This window comes from Lycorma delicatula, chromosome 11, assembly GCF_047948215.1.
Source record: "Lycorma delicatula isolate Av1 chromosome 11, ASM4794821v1, whole genome shotgun sequence".
Taxonomy (NCBI): domain Eukaryota; kingdom Metazoa; phylum Arthropoda; class Insecta; order Hemiptera; family Fulgoridae; genus Lycorma; species Lycorma delicatula.
This window is the reverse complement of record NC_134465.1, coordinates 51,882,515-51,900,632: the sequence shown is the minus strand read 5'-3', so window position 1 is coordinate 51,900,632 and position 18,118 is coordinate 51,882,515. Positions and strand designations below refer to the sequence as shown.

Sequence of the window (18,118 nt, the reverse complement as noted above, 5' to 3'; positions counted from 1 at the left end):
CCTGGCCCTATAGTTATGCAGTACATCTATACAATATACTACATAAGGAAATGTATGCTAATTGCATCAAATCTTGCATATCAGAGGTTCTGCAGATCATGATATTTCATGACCTGTAATCAAAAAAAATATATTACCGAAAAATTCATGAAGGATGTATGTGCATATGCATTATGTATTATTTTGGCCTGTTTTTTGCTTGATATTTCCAGACTGAACTGATCAATTTGGATGAAATTTGGTATGAGGATTTCTTTATGTGTAATGATTAATGACAATTAATTTTGATCACAAATGGCTCAGGTGGTAAGAAATACCACCTAAGTAAGAAATATGTATTTGGGCAATTTCTTTCAGGGGTGGGGGTTAATAATAAGATTATTTTATTTTTTTTTTATCAGTTATTATTTCGCTTGAAATCTTCAGACTAAATAAACTGAATTTTATGTGATGATTTCAGAATACCTATCATTGTGATGTTTAATTTTGGTTACAGTTTTTAACAACAGGGTACGGAGGTAAAGTTTCTGTGGTTACCATATCTCATAATTTTATTAAAAGAGTAGATTAATTTTCTTACTTAGTTCATAACATTTTCATATTTATCAGGAGGCTTATACTTTTAGTCAAGATTTTATATTTTTCATAATGGAAAAGGTAGGTACCTTACAGTGTTCTTTGGTGGTTAGGTTTCAATTAACCACACATCTCAAGAATGGTTGACCTGAGTCTGTACAAGATTACACTTCATTTACATTCATTTATATCATCGTCTGAAGTAATACTGTACAGTGGTTCGTCCAGTGGCTAAACAGAAAAAGAGGTACCATACAGGGAAGGAAAGCAACCCACCGGGTTGGTCTAGTGGTGAACGCGTCTTCCCAAATCAGCTGATTTGGAAGTAGAGAGTTCCAGCGTCCAGGTCCTAGTAAAGCCAGATATTTTAACACGGACTTGAATACTAGATCGTGGATACCGGTGTTCTTTGGTGGTTGGGTTTCAATTAACCACACATCTCAGAAATGGTCGAACTGAGAATGTACAAGACTATACTTCGTTTATACTCATACATATCATCCTCATTCATCCTCTGAAGTATTATCTGAACGGTAGTTACCGGAGGCTAAACAGGAAAAGAAAGAAAGAAAGAGGGAAGGAAAGCAAAATTGATCAAAATCCTTTTTAAAAACAAGCTTGTTGGTAAATTTTTTTTCAATTTGGTGTATATATAATTAACTTTGCTTTTCTTTATTTATTAACCAACGATTATTAATTGTCTTTCGGTTTGATCGTACCTAACCTTCAATTTTCAATTCCAATATTTGATTAAGAAATTAAATTTGATCAACATCACCATTTTCATCATTGATGATAATATATAATTTTTCTTGTTTCACCAGGAAACTTATTCAACTTTTTGCTAGCTCTTTTTACAATGGAATTAACTGAAAGAAGATGCTGAATTTGTCTTCATTATCTAGCAGACAAAATTATACTTTGTGACATGTATTTAAATATTCATTTCAATATATTCATTGACTAGGATGATACAGTAATTATTGTGTTATGCCTATCGTTAAGGTTGCCCTTCAATAAGAAATTTCAGGAAACAAGTCTTGTCAGCATGAAGGCCAATAATTTTTCAAGATTAACTGATTACCAAAAAATCTACAGACCAGTCACAATTATTTTATTACAGATGTGGCTTGTTACACCATCTTTTTGAAACCAATAATAATTCAATTCTTCATTAATTTTAAACATCACTATGAATTGATATATTATGCATCGTACATATAGCTGAAGTAACTTTTGTGCGTTAGTTCCAAAATTTTACTGCCTAAAAGTGGTTCATCCCACTTTAATTTCTGCTATGTGCAAGCTCTAATAAAATGTATGAGGCAAGCAGATGTATGTAATAAAGAATATTTGGGAATAGTAGTAACCCTAATGTTGGTGTTCGGGCTATTAATATATCCGACTGAATAAAATCAAATCTCATTGCTAAAAGAAATAATTTTATAATGATTAATCACATTTTTGCAACAAAGTGAGTCTCTTAATTCACTGAAAACAGGTTTTCTAAATGAGAAAGGCATAGTTTTTAAATTAATTCTGTCAATTAATCAATAGTATAACTAAATGTTGATAAAACAGCTCAGTTATACTGATATGCATAAGAAAGCATAATGTTCACCCTTTCACTGGGTTTGTGAAATGAATAATTTAAAAATTACAATTTTTTTTTTTTTTTCAGTCATGGTGAACCATGGAGAGAATTTCGTACTAAAGTGCAAAAGCCAGTGTTGAGACCACAAGCAGTTAAACAGTACATTCAACCTATAGAACAAGTTACAAATGAATTTATTGAAAGGTTTGTTAAAACAAATCTATTACATTTGATAATAATTAACATCATGTGTAGTATACACTGGCATACAATTTAAAAAAAATCTAAATAAAGTATATTTCTCATTTCCTGAAGGTAGATCATTTTCATAATAATTAAGATTTTTTAAGTCTGGTGAGCAGTCTTAAAGAGCTCTGTATTTGTATTAAAATGCATTTGGGGAATTATAGAATTGCAAGGAAGTGAATGTTTTGTAAATGGTTTGAAGTTAGCCATTTATTAACGAACGAAACATAATGCTGTTACTATAAAATAACTACATTGTTTAGATCATAATAGTAGTATAGACGCCTGAAAACAGATTCAAATTCCCTTCTTTGTAATGATGTAATATGTTAAATGTGCTACGATGCTATGCATTTAATTAGTTTAGAATCTTTGTGGAACAAATCCAACTCTTAACATTTACTATGCCAAGAATGAAATAAATTTGAGTTCTTATAAGGAAATAATGTTAAATTTTGCTTAATTTCTTAGTACGATAGAGTAGAGTATGGTACAATATTGATTAATCAAACAATCAGTTTTTTTGTTTGTTTGATTAACCAAATAACTATTTTTCGTTGAAATGTATTTTTCTGTATCTTATGTTATATACTATGTGAATTTTTTATTTTCAACTGCTCAATCCGCTATTTATTTAATTAAATTTATTTATATATTATTTATTATATTGTTATATATCTATGTCTGTTAATATATTATAATTAAATATATTTATTTAATCTGCAATTTATTAAAATAAATTAGCCAACCTAAAATACATTTTTAACATTTCTACTCTTTCTAAATGTAATAATTTTATTTTGATTTTAATCTAATATAGAATTAGTATATTGTTTAAAAAATATTTTGTAAATTAATTAACTGATGTTTTATTTGTTTTTTTATAGAATGGAACAGACCCTAGATGATATCAACGAGTTACCAGACGATTTTGATAATGAGATACACAAATGGTCGTTAGAGTGTAAGTAATCTTTTTGTGTTTTTAGAAAGTAAAAGTGGCATGAATTTTTTCAGTTTTTAGGAGTAAATATATAGAAAATAGGCAAGAGACAGCTTTCTTTATATACTTTTGTATAAATAACATGTAAACACCAAATTACTTACTATATGCAAAGTTTGATAAAAAAATACTGAGATTGATTTTACAGTGGTTTATATTAATCTGGTAGAAATAAAGAAGTGTGTGTAATGTGGTTGTTAATCTATAAGTGCTGGAAGGAAGAGTAAAACCAGAGTTTGACAACTTGCTTCATTCATTACAAGCAGTGGGGTGAAGTTTTTCTTGCATTTCATTAATTGTCATCATAGAAGTTTGAAAAATTTGTTTATCAAATTCTCTTAAAAACTTGACAAACCACAACAGAAACCTACTAAATATTTCCCAGACTGTTCTAGACACAAAGGTCCAGCAGGTTTGTAGTCAAATGAAACTGGTCAATTGAAAAGTTATTTTAGAGTTCTGTTATTAATACTCACTATATATAAAAATAACATTGATGTTTGAATGTATTAACAATATTTTAATATTTTTACAGGTATTGGCAGAGTAGCGTTGGATGTACGGCTTGGATGTTTAGATCCAAATTTATCTCCAGATATGGAACCTCATAAAATAATAAATGCAGCTAAATTTGCACTTAGAAATATTGCTTTATTAGAATTGAAATTTCCATTTTGGAGGTATATTCCAACACCTCTTTGGAGTAGATATGTTAATAATATGGATTATTTTATAGAGTAAGTAAACATTCGATGCGGTTTATGTATGTATTATATAAAACAATGATTTTTTTTTGTTTCATGTATGAACTTTTAAAGGAAAAAATTATAAATATAAAAAAAATTTCTAAGTTTTGATGAGATTTTTTATTTTATAATTTACTAAAATGTCTATGTCATTAAATTTATGTTCCACAGTGATGAAGAATGAATAAGTAAGTTGTGAAATTTGTTGTACATTGTTACTGTAAGCTGTTTGGATCTTCTTTATTGCCTTTACAAAACAGAATTTATTCACCAAGTTTCTGACAAAATTTAATGCAGATTCACTTCTCAACCCATTCAGTTATTTTGAAAGGCAATGAATATATGACAAACACTATTCACATGTTTTACCTTCACGGCTGCTAAGCAGCGATTGACTGCAATGGCAGCAAAACAGTTAATCATACACGATCAATATGAGTCAAGGTAACATTTCATGATGATTCCCCTGTTGCATCTTTACTGGTTACCGCAATAAAAAAGATTGAATACATTTTGATCACTCTTTATATGAACCTACATACAAATTTAATATATATTTATGGTTTTTTTTTTGCCTGATACCTCTAAACTGGATGGACTAATTTGGATGAAATTTGGCATTATTAATGTAAATGGAAATTAATACCATTAAATTTTAGTCACATCATTCATGGGATTAGGGAGATACACTTGACTGGATTTGTATCTTAAAATTTTATTGAAAGGGTAGGTAAATTTTCTCATATAATTTATTTCCCCAGAAGTAGATTAGGTTGTTTGATCTTGTCCAAACCACCATATAGGAGGAGGGAAGCAAAAAAACTCTTTTTTTCTTTTTTCCAGACTCAGTCACATTCTTGTACTGATTGGACGATTCCACTATGTTGATTATGTATGAAGGAAATTTAATTTAAGGGTTGGAGATAAAAAGCCTAACTAATTTGCTTGATATCTTCAGATTGAATAACCAATCTTTATGAGATCTTATGTGACGATTTCTGACTACAGACCACTAATTCAATTTAACTTTGGTTATAACCATGGTAATTGAGAACTTTCCCAGTGAAGCTGGAAAATTTATGCTATTTTTTACCGACTTTACTGTGTTATTTTTATTAAATATTAAATGTTTTTTTTTTTTATAGTCTCAAGAAATAAATAATACATTCTCTTACTTATCTATGTAGAGAAACTTCTTACAGGCTTTAAAAGTATTGTAAAGTCTAATACCCTGTTTCAAATTTCCTTTATGTTAAGCACAATTGGAGATCAGTGTCTAATATTCTAGAATTTTGATAGTAAAACTATAAAACTGGCTGCTTCTAACTAGGGATATGATAAACTATGAGCGTAAAATGTGATATAAAATAAAATAATAAGTAATAAAATAAGAAGGATGACACCTAGCCATTTGAAATGAGTATTAAGTTGTACTTTATTATAATGTTACATTTTAAAATACATCTATAAATGGAAAAATATGACTGCTTCTTAAGTGACTGTCCTGTCCTGTCATAATCAGTATTATGAATTATGGTAAATCACATTCATAATAATTTTGAGTAAATTCATTTTCAATTTTAAAAGGTAAATGTTTATATATTCATTCATTCTGGAGGCTGTCCAGATTCTCTGAGTATCCTTTCTGGTTATATGGCACCAATATAAAAGGAGCCAAGGAGGTTCTTTTCATAACACCAATCAAAGAAAGAAGATTGTTAAGGATAAAGGAATTTAAAAAAGAAAAGTATCAATCAAGTCACAGGAGGACTACTTTTGTACTAGGTAGCAGGATCCTTTCCATCTTGTGCAGGACCCTTTCATTAGCTAAAAAACTCACACAATCAAAATTTTCCATAAAGTTCAACTATACAATTTTTGCATCACTATATATCTCATCGTTTTCTAACCTAACTTTTTCAGAGTTTTATTAAATTATCACCCAACATCTCCAGCCTGGTGACTATGCCAGCCGGCTGCAGTTTTATCAATTGGTTAATAGGAATCAACATTTAATTCCATTAATACTATTTTCGGATGAAGCTACTTTCACTCATAATGGAATAAACAACACACAGAATGCGCATCGGTGGTCTGAAGAAAACCCATATGCTAAGTAAAAAAAAATTTCCAGCAACGATTTTCAGTGAATGTTTGGTGTGGATGTATAGATGACCAATTAATTGGTCCTTTCATATTACATCGTGTCACAGGGAGAAATTATCTGGAATTTTTAAGTAATGAATTTATTATATTGTTGGAAAATATCCCCTTAGCAAAACGAATTGAAATGTATTACCAACTTGATGGAGCGCCTGCACATTTAACATTTCTTTTTTTGTAACATTTTCTTCTAAGTTTTTGTCAGTTTTGTTGTTAATAAAAGTTGACATGTTTAACATTTTATTTCTTTTTTGTTGACATTATTTACATCAATCTTCTTATAATTAAATTCTCTACAATTTATGTTTAAAAAATGTGTGATTTATTGGCAATTTAACAACGTTATTGTATGTCAAACGTAAAATAATGTGTTTTTTTACCCTATTTTTGGCATTTTACATGGGACATCTTAGAAACTAAGAGAGATACAGTTCTGGGACCTATTTTTTTTTCGATTTCCCAGCTCAAAAACCATAAGAAACAATTGTGAATTTGCCCCTTAATTGACCTTCCCAGAATTTCAGAAAGCCTTAATTTACCCGGAGGAACTGAAACTTGGGCGAAATCTTTCACTCTGTTTAACTTGCTAACGAAGCGTTTTCAGACCTATGTTTATATGAACTTTTTTCTTATTTTTTGCCTCTAGAATGAGTTGTCAAAGTATTGCCCTATCCTACTGAATCACCCTGTATATATATATATATATATATATATATATATATAAATGAATGTTTGTTTTTTTGTCTTGTATGCGTTCCTATACTGTTCATCCAATTGTGATGAAACTTTGGTGAGTTGTTGTGTGCATGCCCACAAAGATCTCTGAAATAGTTTGCACATGCTATCTGGAGCTGGAGTCAAAATATTTTGAAAAAATTTTCATTTGTTGTATGATTTGGCTCATATTCTGAATATATATTAGTTACATGAAAAGAAGAGTTTTTGCAAAAACTATACCTGCCAGGTGGCATTGGTGTCGAGATATTTATGAAAAAAATATACAGAGAGACTTTCTTCTTCTGTGTATATAAAAGGCAATGTTTGTACGTGTGTCTGATGTAGACTAAAAAACTACTGGACTGATTTATGAGTGGGGAAAGAGGGAAAATGGAATAAATGGGAAATAAAAATGGGAAAAATGGAAAAGGGAAACAGAAATAGGGGAAAATTTGAAAATGAAAGAAGGGGAAAGAGAAATAATGAAAAAGCGAAAGGTTAAATTTTGTGAAGTTCCGTAGTGTTCAGTTTTTAATGTTTTATCAATCTTTCAATTGTGTTCATTTAATATATATATATACTCAAGTCTAGCAATAGCGAAGCATTGCTGGGTCTGCTAGTTATACGTAAAAATAGATGACAGAACATATAGAAATTTTTAATTAAATTTTAATTTTTTAGGACTCAGTAGATTTCAAAAGACTTTGAAAGAGATAAAAGAGTCCAACATAAGACTTCTTTTTTTGTTTTTAGTGACATTATCAATACCTTTATCTTTATTTTATATAACAACCAGGAAAATAAGATTTAATAAAAACGCTTTCTCTTTGATTGATCCAGGCAAAACTAACAAATTACAACTTTCTGCAACTTAGTTATCTACAAGAATATGCATTTAAAAAAAAAAAAATTAATATTTTTTTTAAATGTCTATTTTTTAATGAAATAATTAAAATATTGGTATTAAATAAAATGAATTATCTTCTGAATTAATTTAATATTTCAGGATATGTATGAAACACATTGATAAAGCCCAAGGTAGATTACAAGAAAAATTAAATGCTGGTGTAACCGCTGAAAAAGATTTTTCAGTTGTTGAACATGTTTTGCTGAGTGAACCTGATCCAAAAACTGCATATGTTTTAGCGCTTGATTTAATATTAGTTGGGATAGATACAGTAAGTAATTATGCAACAATTTGTATCAATTTAATTTAGGATGTATGTATAAAAGCTCAATGGCTAAACTGATTTTAATGCATGACCTTGTGTTGTAATCCTTATGTTACCAGGACTGTCGTAGCCTATATATATATATATATATATCCACTACTACATATAAATAAAACAGTGGAAATTTGCCGGTTGTAATTAAAACTTTAATGAATTGAATTAATCTGAGCTGGGTTTGAACTGAATGATTCGAATCAATCGAATGAATAATATTACAAAAATAAAAGAATTAAATTTACGTTAAATAAAATAAAATAATATTAAATAAATTTTAAAAATTCCTATTTAATAATTATGGGCTTCCCATGGGGGACTGTTAGAGTGATGAGATGTTGCGAGCATCTTGTGCAAGGCTAGACCAATCATCAGCATCAACTGGTAATAAATGGGTTGCCCCTGAGGCGCTGTTTTGGAAGGTACAATAAGGTGCTCTTATAATATATCTGCAAACAATCGTCCAATTTTCAAAATTCAAACGGGGTATTTCTTGAAATTTGAAGGCTAACCTTTGTGTGCATCAGGTACACTCTCGACCTAACAGATCAAGGTTATTCAAAAATGTTGTTACATCTTTGCAACCAATCTACTGATTTTCATTTATTAATATGATCTGTATATTCTCATTTATGGTAATGACATTAATAAAACTGCATGTGTTCTTGAAGTATTTTTTACCCAAAAAATATTAAAAAATATGTATGTACGTATATATGTTTATTCCACTATAGCAGCTTAATGGCTGAACCGATTTAGATGAATGACTCAGCGTTGGAATCCTTATATTACCGGGAGTGTCATAGGCTATATAAATATATATATATACATATATATATATATATAAGTTTAAATAAATTTAAAAAAAATATTATACTGTATACAAAATTGTCACCCACATGCTCTTTAATTATCTTATATTAGCCCTTAACCTCCCGCTTTATTTCGCACGTGAATCGAGATTTCGGTAAACGTTTGTTTATCTTGCTATTACTGAATTGTTTTTCATCCAAAAAATCTGAAAAAATTAGGGTATGTTAACAATGAGTTATAATTTATATTGTTTAACAAAAATTAATTTTTGTTAATATTTGATTATGTTGCGCACGCACAAATGTGGTATAAAAAAAAATAATTTAAAATTATTGCTGCCTTTCATAAAAGTCAAGTTCACTCGTTATTCTGTTGAATTTATGTTTGCATAGCAATTATATAAAAGATAACAAACCGCTAACGTATATAAGAACCAAATAAACAAAAAAATTTCAAAATACTATGACTTAAACAATGACGTCAGTGAAAAAAAAAGTACTGTGTGTTTGATCCCTTGTCAAATATCTACACTATACACAGCTGTTATGCTTATTGAATTTTCTCATAATTCAATGCGTTGTAATTAAATCCACATAAAAGTATTTTTTCATGTTAAATGGTTCATGAGAAATTTGAATTTGAAAAATTGATTACCAGTGATTAATATAGTGACCAGTGGGAGACAAGGGGTTAAATTCAGCAATGTTGTTTTTTTTTTTTTTGGCAGTCATGTTTTTTTAATATTTACCTCTTGTTCTGTGAAAATTTCTCCTTCCTTTTGATAAATAAGTTATTTTTATTATGTGTTTTTCAATATAATTTGTTATTTTTTTAAATTTAGATATCAATGGCTGTATGTTCATTATTATATCAACTAGCAACAAGACCTGAACAACAAGAAAAAATATATCAGGAATTAAAAGAAGTTTTGCCAACAAGTGATACACCATTAACAAGTAGTAATTTACAAAATATGCATTTCACAAGAGCATTTATTAAAGAAGTCCTAAGGTAAATTATCTCTCAAATATCTATTTATTTTTGAATTGTTTAATTTGTTTTTACTTGTTACTTCAACTATCATTAAGTTATTATTTAACATGTTTCCTTAAGCAGAATGACAAGTCACCTTTCTTGGGGCTAGTTCATCTACAGAACCCGTAACCAAAGCAACAAAAATTGGAACCAAACATTATATGAGAATGCCATAGTGTATAGCATATATAAGGGTATCTTTCAACCTATGTATTTTCATTTTACATAAAAATTTATTAATTTTTACTTTAAATGATAACACACAAATATAACAAATAGAAAAGTAATTTACCAATATCGAATAGAAAAACGTGGGTAGAATAATCATGATTTTGTATAATTATTTAATTTTATTATTAAATTTTTATTAGAAAACTTGTTCAAAAGATGTAATTAAAACAATAGACACATATTTTTATTTTGAAAGAATTACCACTTAGCAAATACTTGATTTAAAAATATTTGTAGAGAACTATACAATGTGTTCATAAAGTATGACATCCCTTAAATAACTCAGCTTTTAAACATAGAAAATTAAATTTAACAAATACTGCTATTTCAAAATTATATTTTTTTTCAGTATGAGAGTTCTATGTTATAAGCACCCAGGAGGCTTCCATGGGGATAAACTAAAAAATTTATTGAAAATGAAAGATTGCAAAATAATATTTTAAAGAGAATTCTGAAAAATACAACTTTGATGTAAAAATCTTCAAATTATGAAAACCCTAACCGAAATTATTACCATTTAATTTTTTGATATTGAAATTTCAAAATTTATATGAAGTATCATCTAAATAACTACTCAGTAGCTAAAAAGTAAAAAAATAAAAGATAGCAAATGCTGCTACTTTAAAAGAATCTAATTTTTGGTATGATATCCACTACTTCTGGTGGCCCCTTTTAAACTATTTTGCTTAGAAATATAGCCAAATGCTTTTATCTCAAAATTTTTGTTTTTCAGTGTCCTTTAAAATAGTGCCACATTTCTATCATTTTCATTTAAAATATTTGAGTTGGTTCCTCCATGAGGGCTCTCTGGATGCTTTGGTTGTGGTAGTCTCATATCGAAAATAGATAATTTTGAGGTACAAGTATATGCTAAATTTCATTTTCTTATGTTTGATAAACTGCTAAAGAGTTGTTCAAGGGTTATCAAATTTTATGAACTTTGAACATTGCAAATTACAAATTTATTACATTTTGTTATAGTTTTGTTTATGATGACAATTTAAAACTGACTACAAACCTTTGAATCTACCCACTGAACCAAATTTTATAAATAAAATGTTTTTAATAACTAAATTCAAAACATTTTTCAAAAAAATTTAAATCCTTTGTGATCTTCTTCAATGGCGCTATTGTACTCTACCTGGCATAAGCTAATTTTTTTAATGTTTTTTCTTCCTTGTGGAAATAAAGGATTTTGGCAATCTCTGGATTCACATTGACTAGTTCTGGCATGACATCTGCATGTATGTATGTATCTTGGATAACTCAAAAACTATTAGCAGTAGGATGTTGAAATTTTGGATTTAGGACTGTTGTAACATCTGGTTGTGCACCTCCCTTTTTGACTGCAATCACTGAACCAAACGTATCCAAAAAAGCACAAAAATAAAAAAAATTGGATTTTGGACTTTTTCTTAACTGCAGTAATTAGCTCTCATTGAGAGCTTTTCAACAATATATCATAAGCATTTAGTCAAATAAAATTTTAATTATTGAAATATTTGGATGCGTAATATTAGGTTGTGTACTACACATTGGTTCGAATCAGACTTCATCTCAATTTTTTTTAAACTTTTTTTTAAATTTAATATATTGATTTATTTTAATAATTATTAACCTCTGATTGTAAAAAAAAAAATTATGATAAATAATAATAATTCAACAATAACGATAAAAAAAGATATGAAAAATATCAGAAGTTATTAATGAAATAAAATTTTATGTACTTTTAATTTTAAAATAAATATGTATATGTAATTCAATAGGCATACAGGAAGTCATGCAGTGCTCATATCTGATTTTTTTTGAGTTAAGGGAACATGTACTTAGAATATTGTGAAAAAGTATTTTGGCTGTGAATTGTGTTAATTTTAATATATTGTTCATTGTAAGATTTTATATATTTTGTAATTCTCTACGCTTAGAATGAGACCCTTTCTTGTATTTGTGTTGAATATTAAGGTATGTGGTAGAGATTTTATGTAAGAGCTATATTTATAAGATGATCAACAAATTTTTATTTTAATTTGTTGTGGGTTGTTTTTAAATATTCATTGTAGCCTCTTTGAAACTATGCATTCTCTTTGACCAATATAAAATATTGCATGTTTAGAACAGTTCAATTAATAGATTCCAGAAACATTGAGTTTGTTTGATGATTATAAGAATATGATTATATTCTTTGATGAATATAATTTACTAAAAAAATTTAATTTATGGTGTATTTTATTTACATATGTTACAGCTGATAACAAACACAATGTATAATAATGAGTCTTCTTGACACTTCCATCATTAAAAGCTACCAATAAAAACACTTTATCAGAATTAACAGAAAACTAAGTTATAGTCATAGTCATTCATAATACATTAAACCATCTAAACTTTTAGTTAATATCCCCTGAATATATAAACTGAACAAAAAGAGCCACATCTTAATTCATTGGAAGATTATGATATATATTAACATACAAACATATACAATAATTACATTCTAATTGAACAAAGATAATTCAAGCTTAACAAATTTATCATATTCTAAATACCTAACTTTATAACTAAAACAAACTATCAACCAGCTAGTTGGAAGGATGAGTAAAAGTATTTTGAATTTAAGAAACACTTATATATATATAAAATTCGGTTTGGTTTGTATATTCAAAAGTTTATAAATAAGTTTAATGTGCCTTTGTAAATTAAATTTGTTCAAGTAAGTGGAATTGATGAATATTATATATGTGTAAAATTTTCATTTTATTTTGGTCAGTCTTTAATAGCTTCTATGCCCAGTTACTACTACATAATTTTAAAAGAACGAGTATAACATTTTATAACATAAATGGATTTTCATGACCACTTTTAGACAAGTTCTGCTGTTATTAACACCATTTATAGTACTTATGAGGAAGGAATTGGACCATAGTTATAAAAATATCTTTTATAAATTATTTCCATTTGTGTACAAACTGAGTCTCGTTAAATTTTTTGTTTTATAAAAGTTTAAACCAAACTTTGTCAAGCTCATCTACAGTTTCATTGAGTCATCAAGTTTCATCTACACTAATTGAAACTAACTAAATTCTAGAAATTAATAAGTTGTTTAAAAAGTATTGAACTTGGGCAGCCAAAATTGAGAACACATTCATTTACTACTACTGGAAAATAACATTATGAGACCACATATGCACCACTTTTTTGGTGAGCTATTATGTCATTTTTCTGACAACACCATAATCCCATCTGTAGAACTTCTGTGGTTTCTAGTCAAAAAATTATGACATGATTTTCACAAGCCTCTTTTGAAACTAACTTGGACACCATTCAAGGAGTTCTGCGGAGACCAAAACAAACAATAGTCTGATGGTACCAGGTTTGGGTTATACAGTGAATGTATTAAAACCTCCCAGTCAAGCTCTCTAAATTTCTATGGGGTCATTAAAGATGTACACAGTCTGGCATTGTCAACATGGTATACAACAGCCTTTCTGTTGGCCAGTTAGGCCTTTTCTTTGAATCTCTAGGTGCAAACGTGCTAATTGTTGACAGTACATGCTAATTGTCTGTCATTCTGTCTGGTAGCAGCAGCTCATGATGCATTATTTCCTTTCAATACTATCAAATACACATAATAGTTTACACATAATATCATAGGTTATCAACTTTTCATTACTCGTGATCAAGTTCTTCAGAAATGGTTCAATTTCATTACGTTTTTCAGTAGAGATTTACAGATAGAAATTCGATAGAGTAAATTTTTTTGAGTCAGATCATGTGGCACCCAAATATCGAGCTTCTTTTTGTAGCCAGCTTTTTCCAATAGTTTAACACAGTTTGGTGGTGGATGTTTAGGTAACTGGCGATGTCATAAACTGCTTATATGCTGGTGATGTCAGAATACGCTAATGCTATCTCATGTGCACAAGGCTCAATACATTTTAGACTACTTCTTTTATACTATAGCGTAATAGAAAGTGGTTGAAGTGATATGAAAGTCATCTCTTGTACTAATTATTTATGATTTTGTTTTTCCAGAATGTATTCTACAGTAATTGGCAATGGAAGAACGCTTCAGAATGATATGGTCATTTGTGGATATTTAATTCCAAAAGGAGTAAGCTTTTATTTGTGCTTTATATATGTTTCTTCTATTATAAATTAAAAAAAGAAATATTATAGTACATTATCAAAATTAGTATTTTTAATAAATAATTTATAAGGCCTGTCAAGAAAGTAAAATATGTTTGTGTGCAGTAGTCACAATGGTGATGACTAACCTGGCAGTCAATTACTTTTCTCTCTTACTAACTCAAATCAAACAAAGTTTTACATTGATAAATGTGTTATTATTGCTTTTATGAGAATTTAAAATGTAAAAAAGATTTTAAAAATCATACCAAATGTGAAATTTGAAGTCATCTCATTTTTCAATGCATGTAAAATGTGCTGTAGGAATATTGTATAAAAGTAAGAAAAATATATGTAACCAGTTTTTAAATGAATTAAGTGTGAGAAAATGGTGTATCATTTTTCATCAACTATTTACAACATTTGATTATAAGAGATTTTGAATGATCTGCTCTTCTGATAAAAGGACTAAAGCAAACAATTAAAAATTAAATTTGTAAAGGTAGGTGATTCATTGCAGATGGATTGTGGTAGTTCATTTCCTTAGATTTCAAAGTTGGTCTTACACGAAAATATCAGTGAAGAAATTGATGCAAAAAAATATGCTAGAAACGTTCTTTGACTACTGTTGAAGACAACAAAAAAGAAATGAAATGAAAGCTGCTGATTTGATATTTCAATATCAGTATAATGTAAACAAGAAGGCAATGAATTTCTCAATTATTAATGTTATTAGAGACAAAAGTGTTATATGATATGTGGGGGGACACACATATGTGAAATGTTTGGAGAAACAAACATAATGAAGAACAAAATATTACAAAAAGCAACAGATGCTGCCATCTTGTAGTTTTATTCACTACTATTAACATTCCAGAACTTGTTGACTCACATCCTCTCATTTTCTGCTGTTGTCATTGTTATGGAATCGAGTATGCCTGCTATGCCAGTGCATCTAAAACAACATTCAGAAATTGAATTTTTAACAGTGGAATAGTGAACAATTATGACATTCATTGTCATCTAAAAACCATTTATGGTAATGAAACTATCAATCACTAAGCACATAATAGATGGGAAGCATTTTTTGAGAAGCACCAAAGAGAAGTGAATGAATTGGTTAAAAATAACTGTCGCATCATACAACTCATCACCTGTCATTTAGGGATATCAAAAGAATGAATAGGTGCATTATTACAGAACTGGAGTTGACGGTAGTATCATGCAATTTCACAGAAAAGAACAAACGACAAAAGGAATTTTGTGAACAGCTTTTCAAACATTATTGTGACAGGGGAGATGACGTCCTTTTCAATATTGTGAAGGGAGAGAACTCGATGTGTTTACAACCCATGAAAAATATGACAAAATTACAATCCATGAAAAAATGACAGAGCATGGAAAATCAGAACTATGGTTCACCATAATAAAAAAAATAATCAAATGCAAAAAAAATTTCTTGACAGTGTTCTAGAATTCCAAACGCATATATATGATGGGACTTACTGCCTGGAAGCTGGGTAAACTGTAGCTGTAACTTAAAAATGTTGGGGGTAAAACACCCTAGGAAATTTGGTGTAGTGTTTGATAATCTACAGAACTGATCATTCTTCAATATGATAATGCTCAGTCATATCTATCATAAGCAACTATCAAGACTCTTGCAAAGTTGAAATTTGAACTTTTCCACACCCTCCATACTCATCAGATTTTGAAATTTTCACTTCTTTCCACAATTAAAGAGAGATTTTAAGACTATTTATTTTGCTACGATATGAACTGAAGGATGCAGTGATATTGTGGGCCAAGAAAAGACTGCCTACATCCTCCATTGAGAAAATTAGTTCACAATTGCAAGAATGTGTAGCTGTAAATAGGAACTACATGGAAAAAATAATTTTTCGTGTTTTTATAAAAATAAAATGTACTTTTATGGTGTATTTGTTTCAATTTCACTAATTCTTTTTATTTGTGAATTGTGAGAGACTGTGCATTACCCCTTGCAGCCATCCCTTGTAAAACTATTAAAAATAAGCATTCTGAAATTTTACCTGTCAATCAACTGAGGCATCTTTCAAATAAAAAGAAAATCGTGCATAATCTGAACATCTGGAAAGTGATGGAAAGCATTTTTTTTTTATTAATTGATTTCATGTCAACTAGAATGACAATAAATAACATGGTTATAGTGAAAATTATTCCAACTTCATTGCACAATATAATTCATTGCACTATGAAATTAAATTCAATGATTTTGTCATCCAGTACAATTACTAATGAAGATTACTTTTGATATAAGTAAAATGCTGTTATTACATATTAAATTCGATTAGATTTTGTTACTATTTAATCATGTTTTACTTAACAATTAATTTACTTTTTTATCTGGTTCATTCAAAAAATGGAATGGATTACGAAAAAATTTTAAAATAATTTTCTTACTTTTTTGAGGCAACTATGTTTTATCAAAATAATTTGTTCTTCTGTGCGTTGAACACAACGTAATTCGCATTTAATACAAAAAAAAAATTGTAAACTAAATAATTTATATACAGAATGAATCAGAAATACGGTTTTATATATTTGATCACTTTGTGTGATGACAGTATTGTGGCTGTTGGAAATGAGATAATGCCGCTGAAAATGAAATTCTTCAAATTGAAGAACAATACACAGTACCAATCATATTCATTTTATTGTCTCGTACTGGTCAGTGTTTACATCCAAGTATAATTGGCAATGCTTTGGAAATCATTCATTATTTTATGACACAATTGCTTTTCTCAGTGTAATAATGTCTTGTGGTTTCAGGGTATAAAATGTTTTCTTTAAATAACTCCAAAAGTTAATAATTGCAGGTTATGAATTCAGAGGTCTGGGCTGGCCATTTTGTCAGCTTCTTCTTTCCAACCACTGGTTTGATAATTCACAATCTAAAATTTTTCTTGCTGCAATGGAATAATGAGAGAATAATCCATTCTATTGTAATAAGCAGTATTTGTGTTTACTAAAATTATTAATATATATATATATATATTTTTTCTTCTAAGATCATCATTATTTTTATATTGAGTGTAATTATCTATATTTTTTAGCTTTATCATTATTAAATCACTTTTTGACACATTTTGGATACATTCCATTTTTAAAACTTGCTGTATTGGTACTTCTACATGTAAGACTTTATTTAGCGTTAGGTCACGTCTCTTACCCCATTTAAATCATACATCATCTAGCTAGTCCTTTGTTATCTATCAGTTTCCATCTATTTATTTTATAATTATCTATTTCCTGTTCTGAGCAAATTAAGATTCATAAATAAGACATCTGCTTTATTACTATTCTGTTAATTTATAACAGAATAGTAATATTTCTTAATTTAAAAATTATTTAAATATTTAATTTTTTCCCTTTTACACAATTGTGAATCAGTTTCATAGAGCCTTACATTTTCATTGGGGTATGTCCTTCTTTTATTAAATTTGTTGCATAGTTAGAATCCTGTTTTCTAAAAGATCTCATATGTTCGTTAAATCTTAATTTTAACTTTCTTTCCATTTGTCCAGTATATGTGGCATTGCATTTACATTTTATTTTGTATATACTACTACTGTTATAAATATATTTTTCTTCTATTGTTATT

At 28.6% G+C, this 18,118-nt stretch overlaps 1 protein-coding gene across 4 annotated transcripts in view; it reads left to right on the top strand.

Moving 5' to 3' along the window:
• Positions 1–18,118, top strand: part of Cyp301a1 (Probable cytochrome P450 301a1, mitochondrial) — a 60,477-nt gene that overhangs the window by 39,959 nt on the left and 2,400 nt on the right. For all 4 annotated transcript variants that reach the window (XM_075378552.1, XM_075378550.1, XM_075378551.1 and 1 more), the window contains exons 4-9: positions 2,258–2,374; positions 3,304–3,380; positions 3,955–4,156; positions 8,052–8,223; positions 9,926–10,095; positions 14,383–14,461. In XM_075378552.1, the coding sequence (XP_075234667.1) occupies positions 2,258–2,374; positions 3,304–3,380; positions 3,955–4,156; positions 8,052–8,223; positions 9,926–10,095; positions 14,383–14,461 (817 nt within the window). The remainder of the gene's footprint in view (positions 1–2,257; positions 2,375–3,303; positions 3,381–3,954; positions 4,157–8,051; positions 8,224–9,925; positions 10,096–14,382; positions 14,462–18,118) is intronic.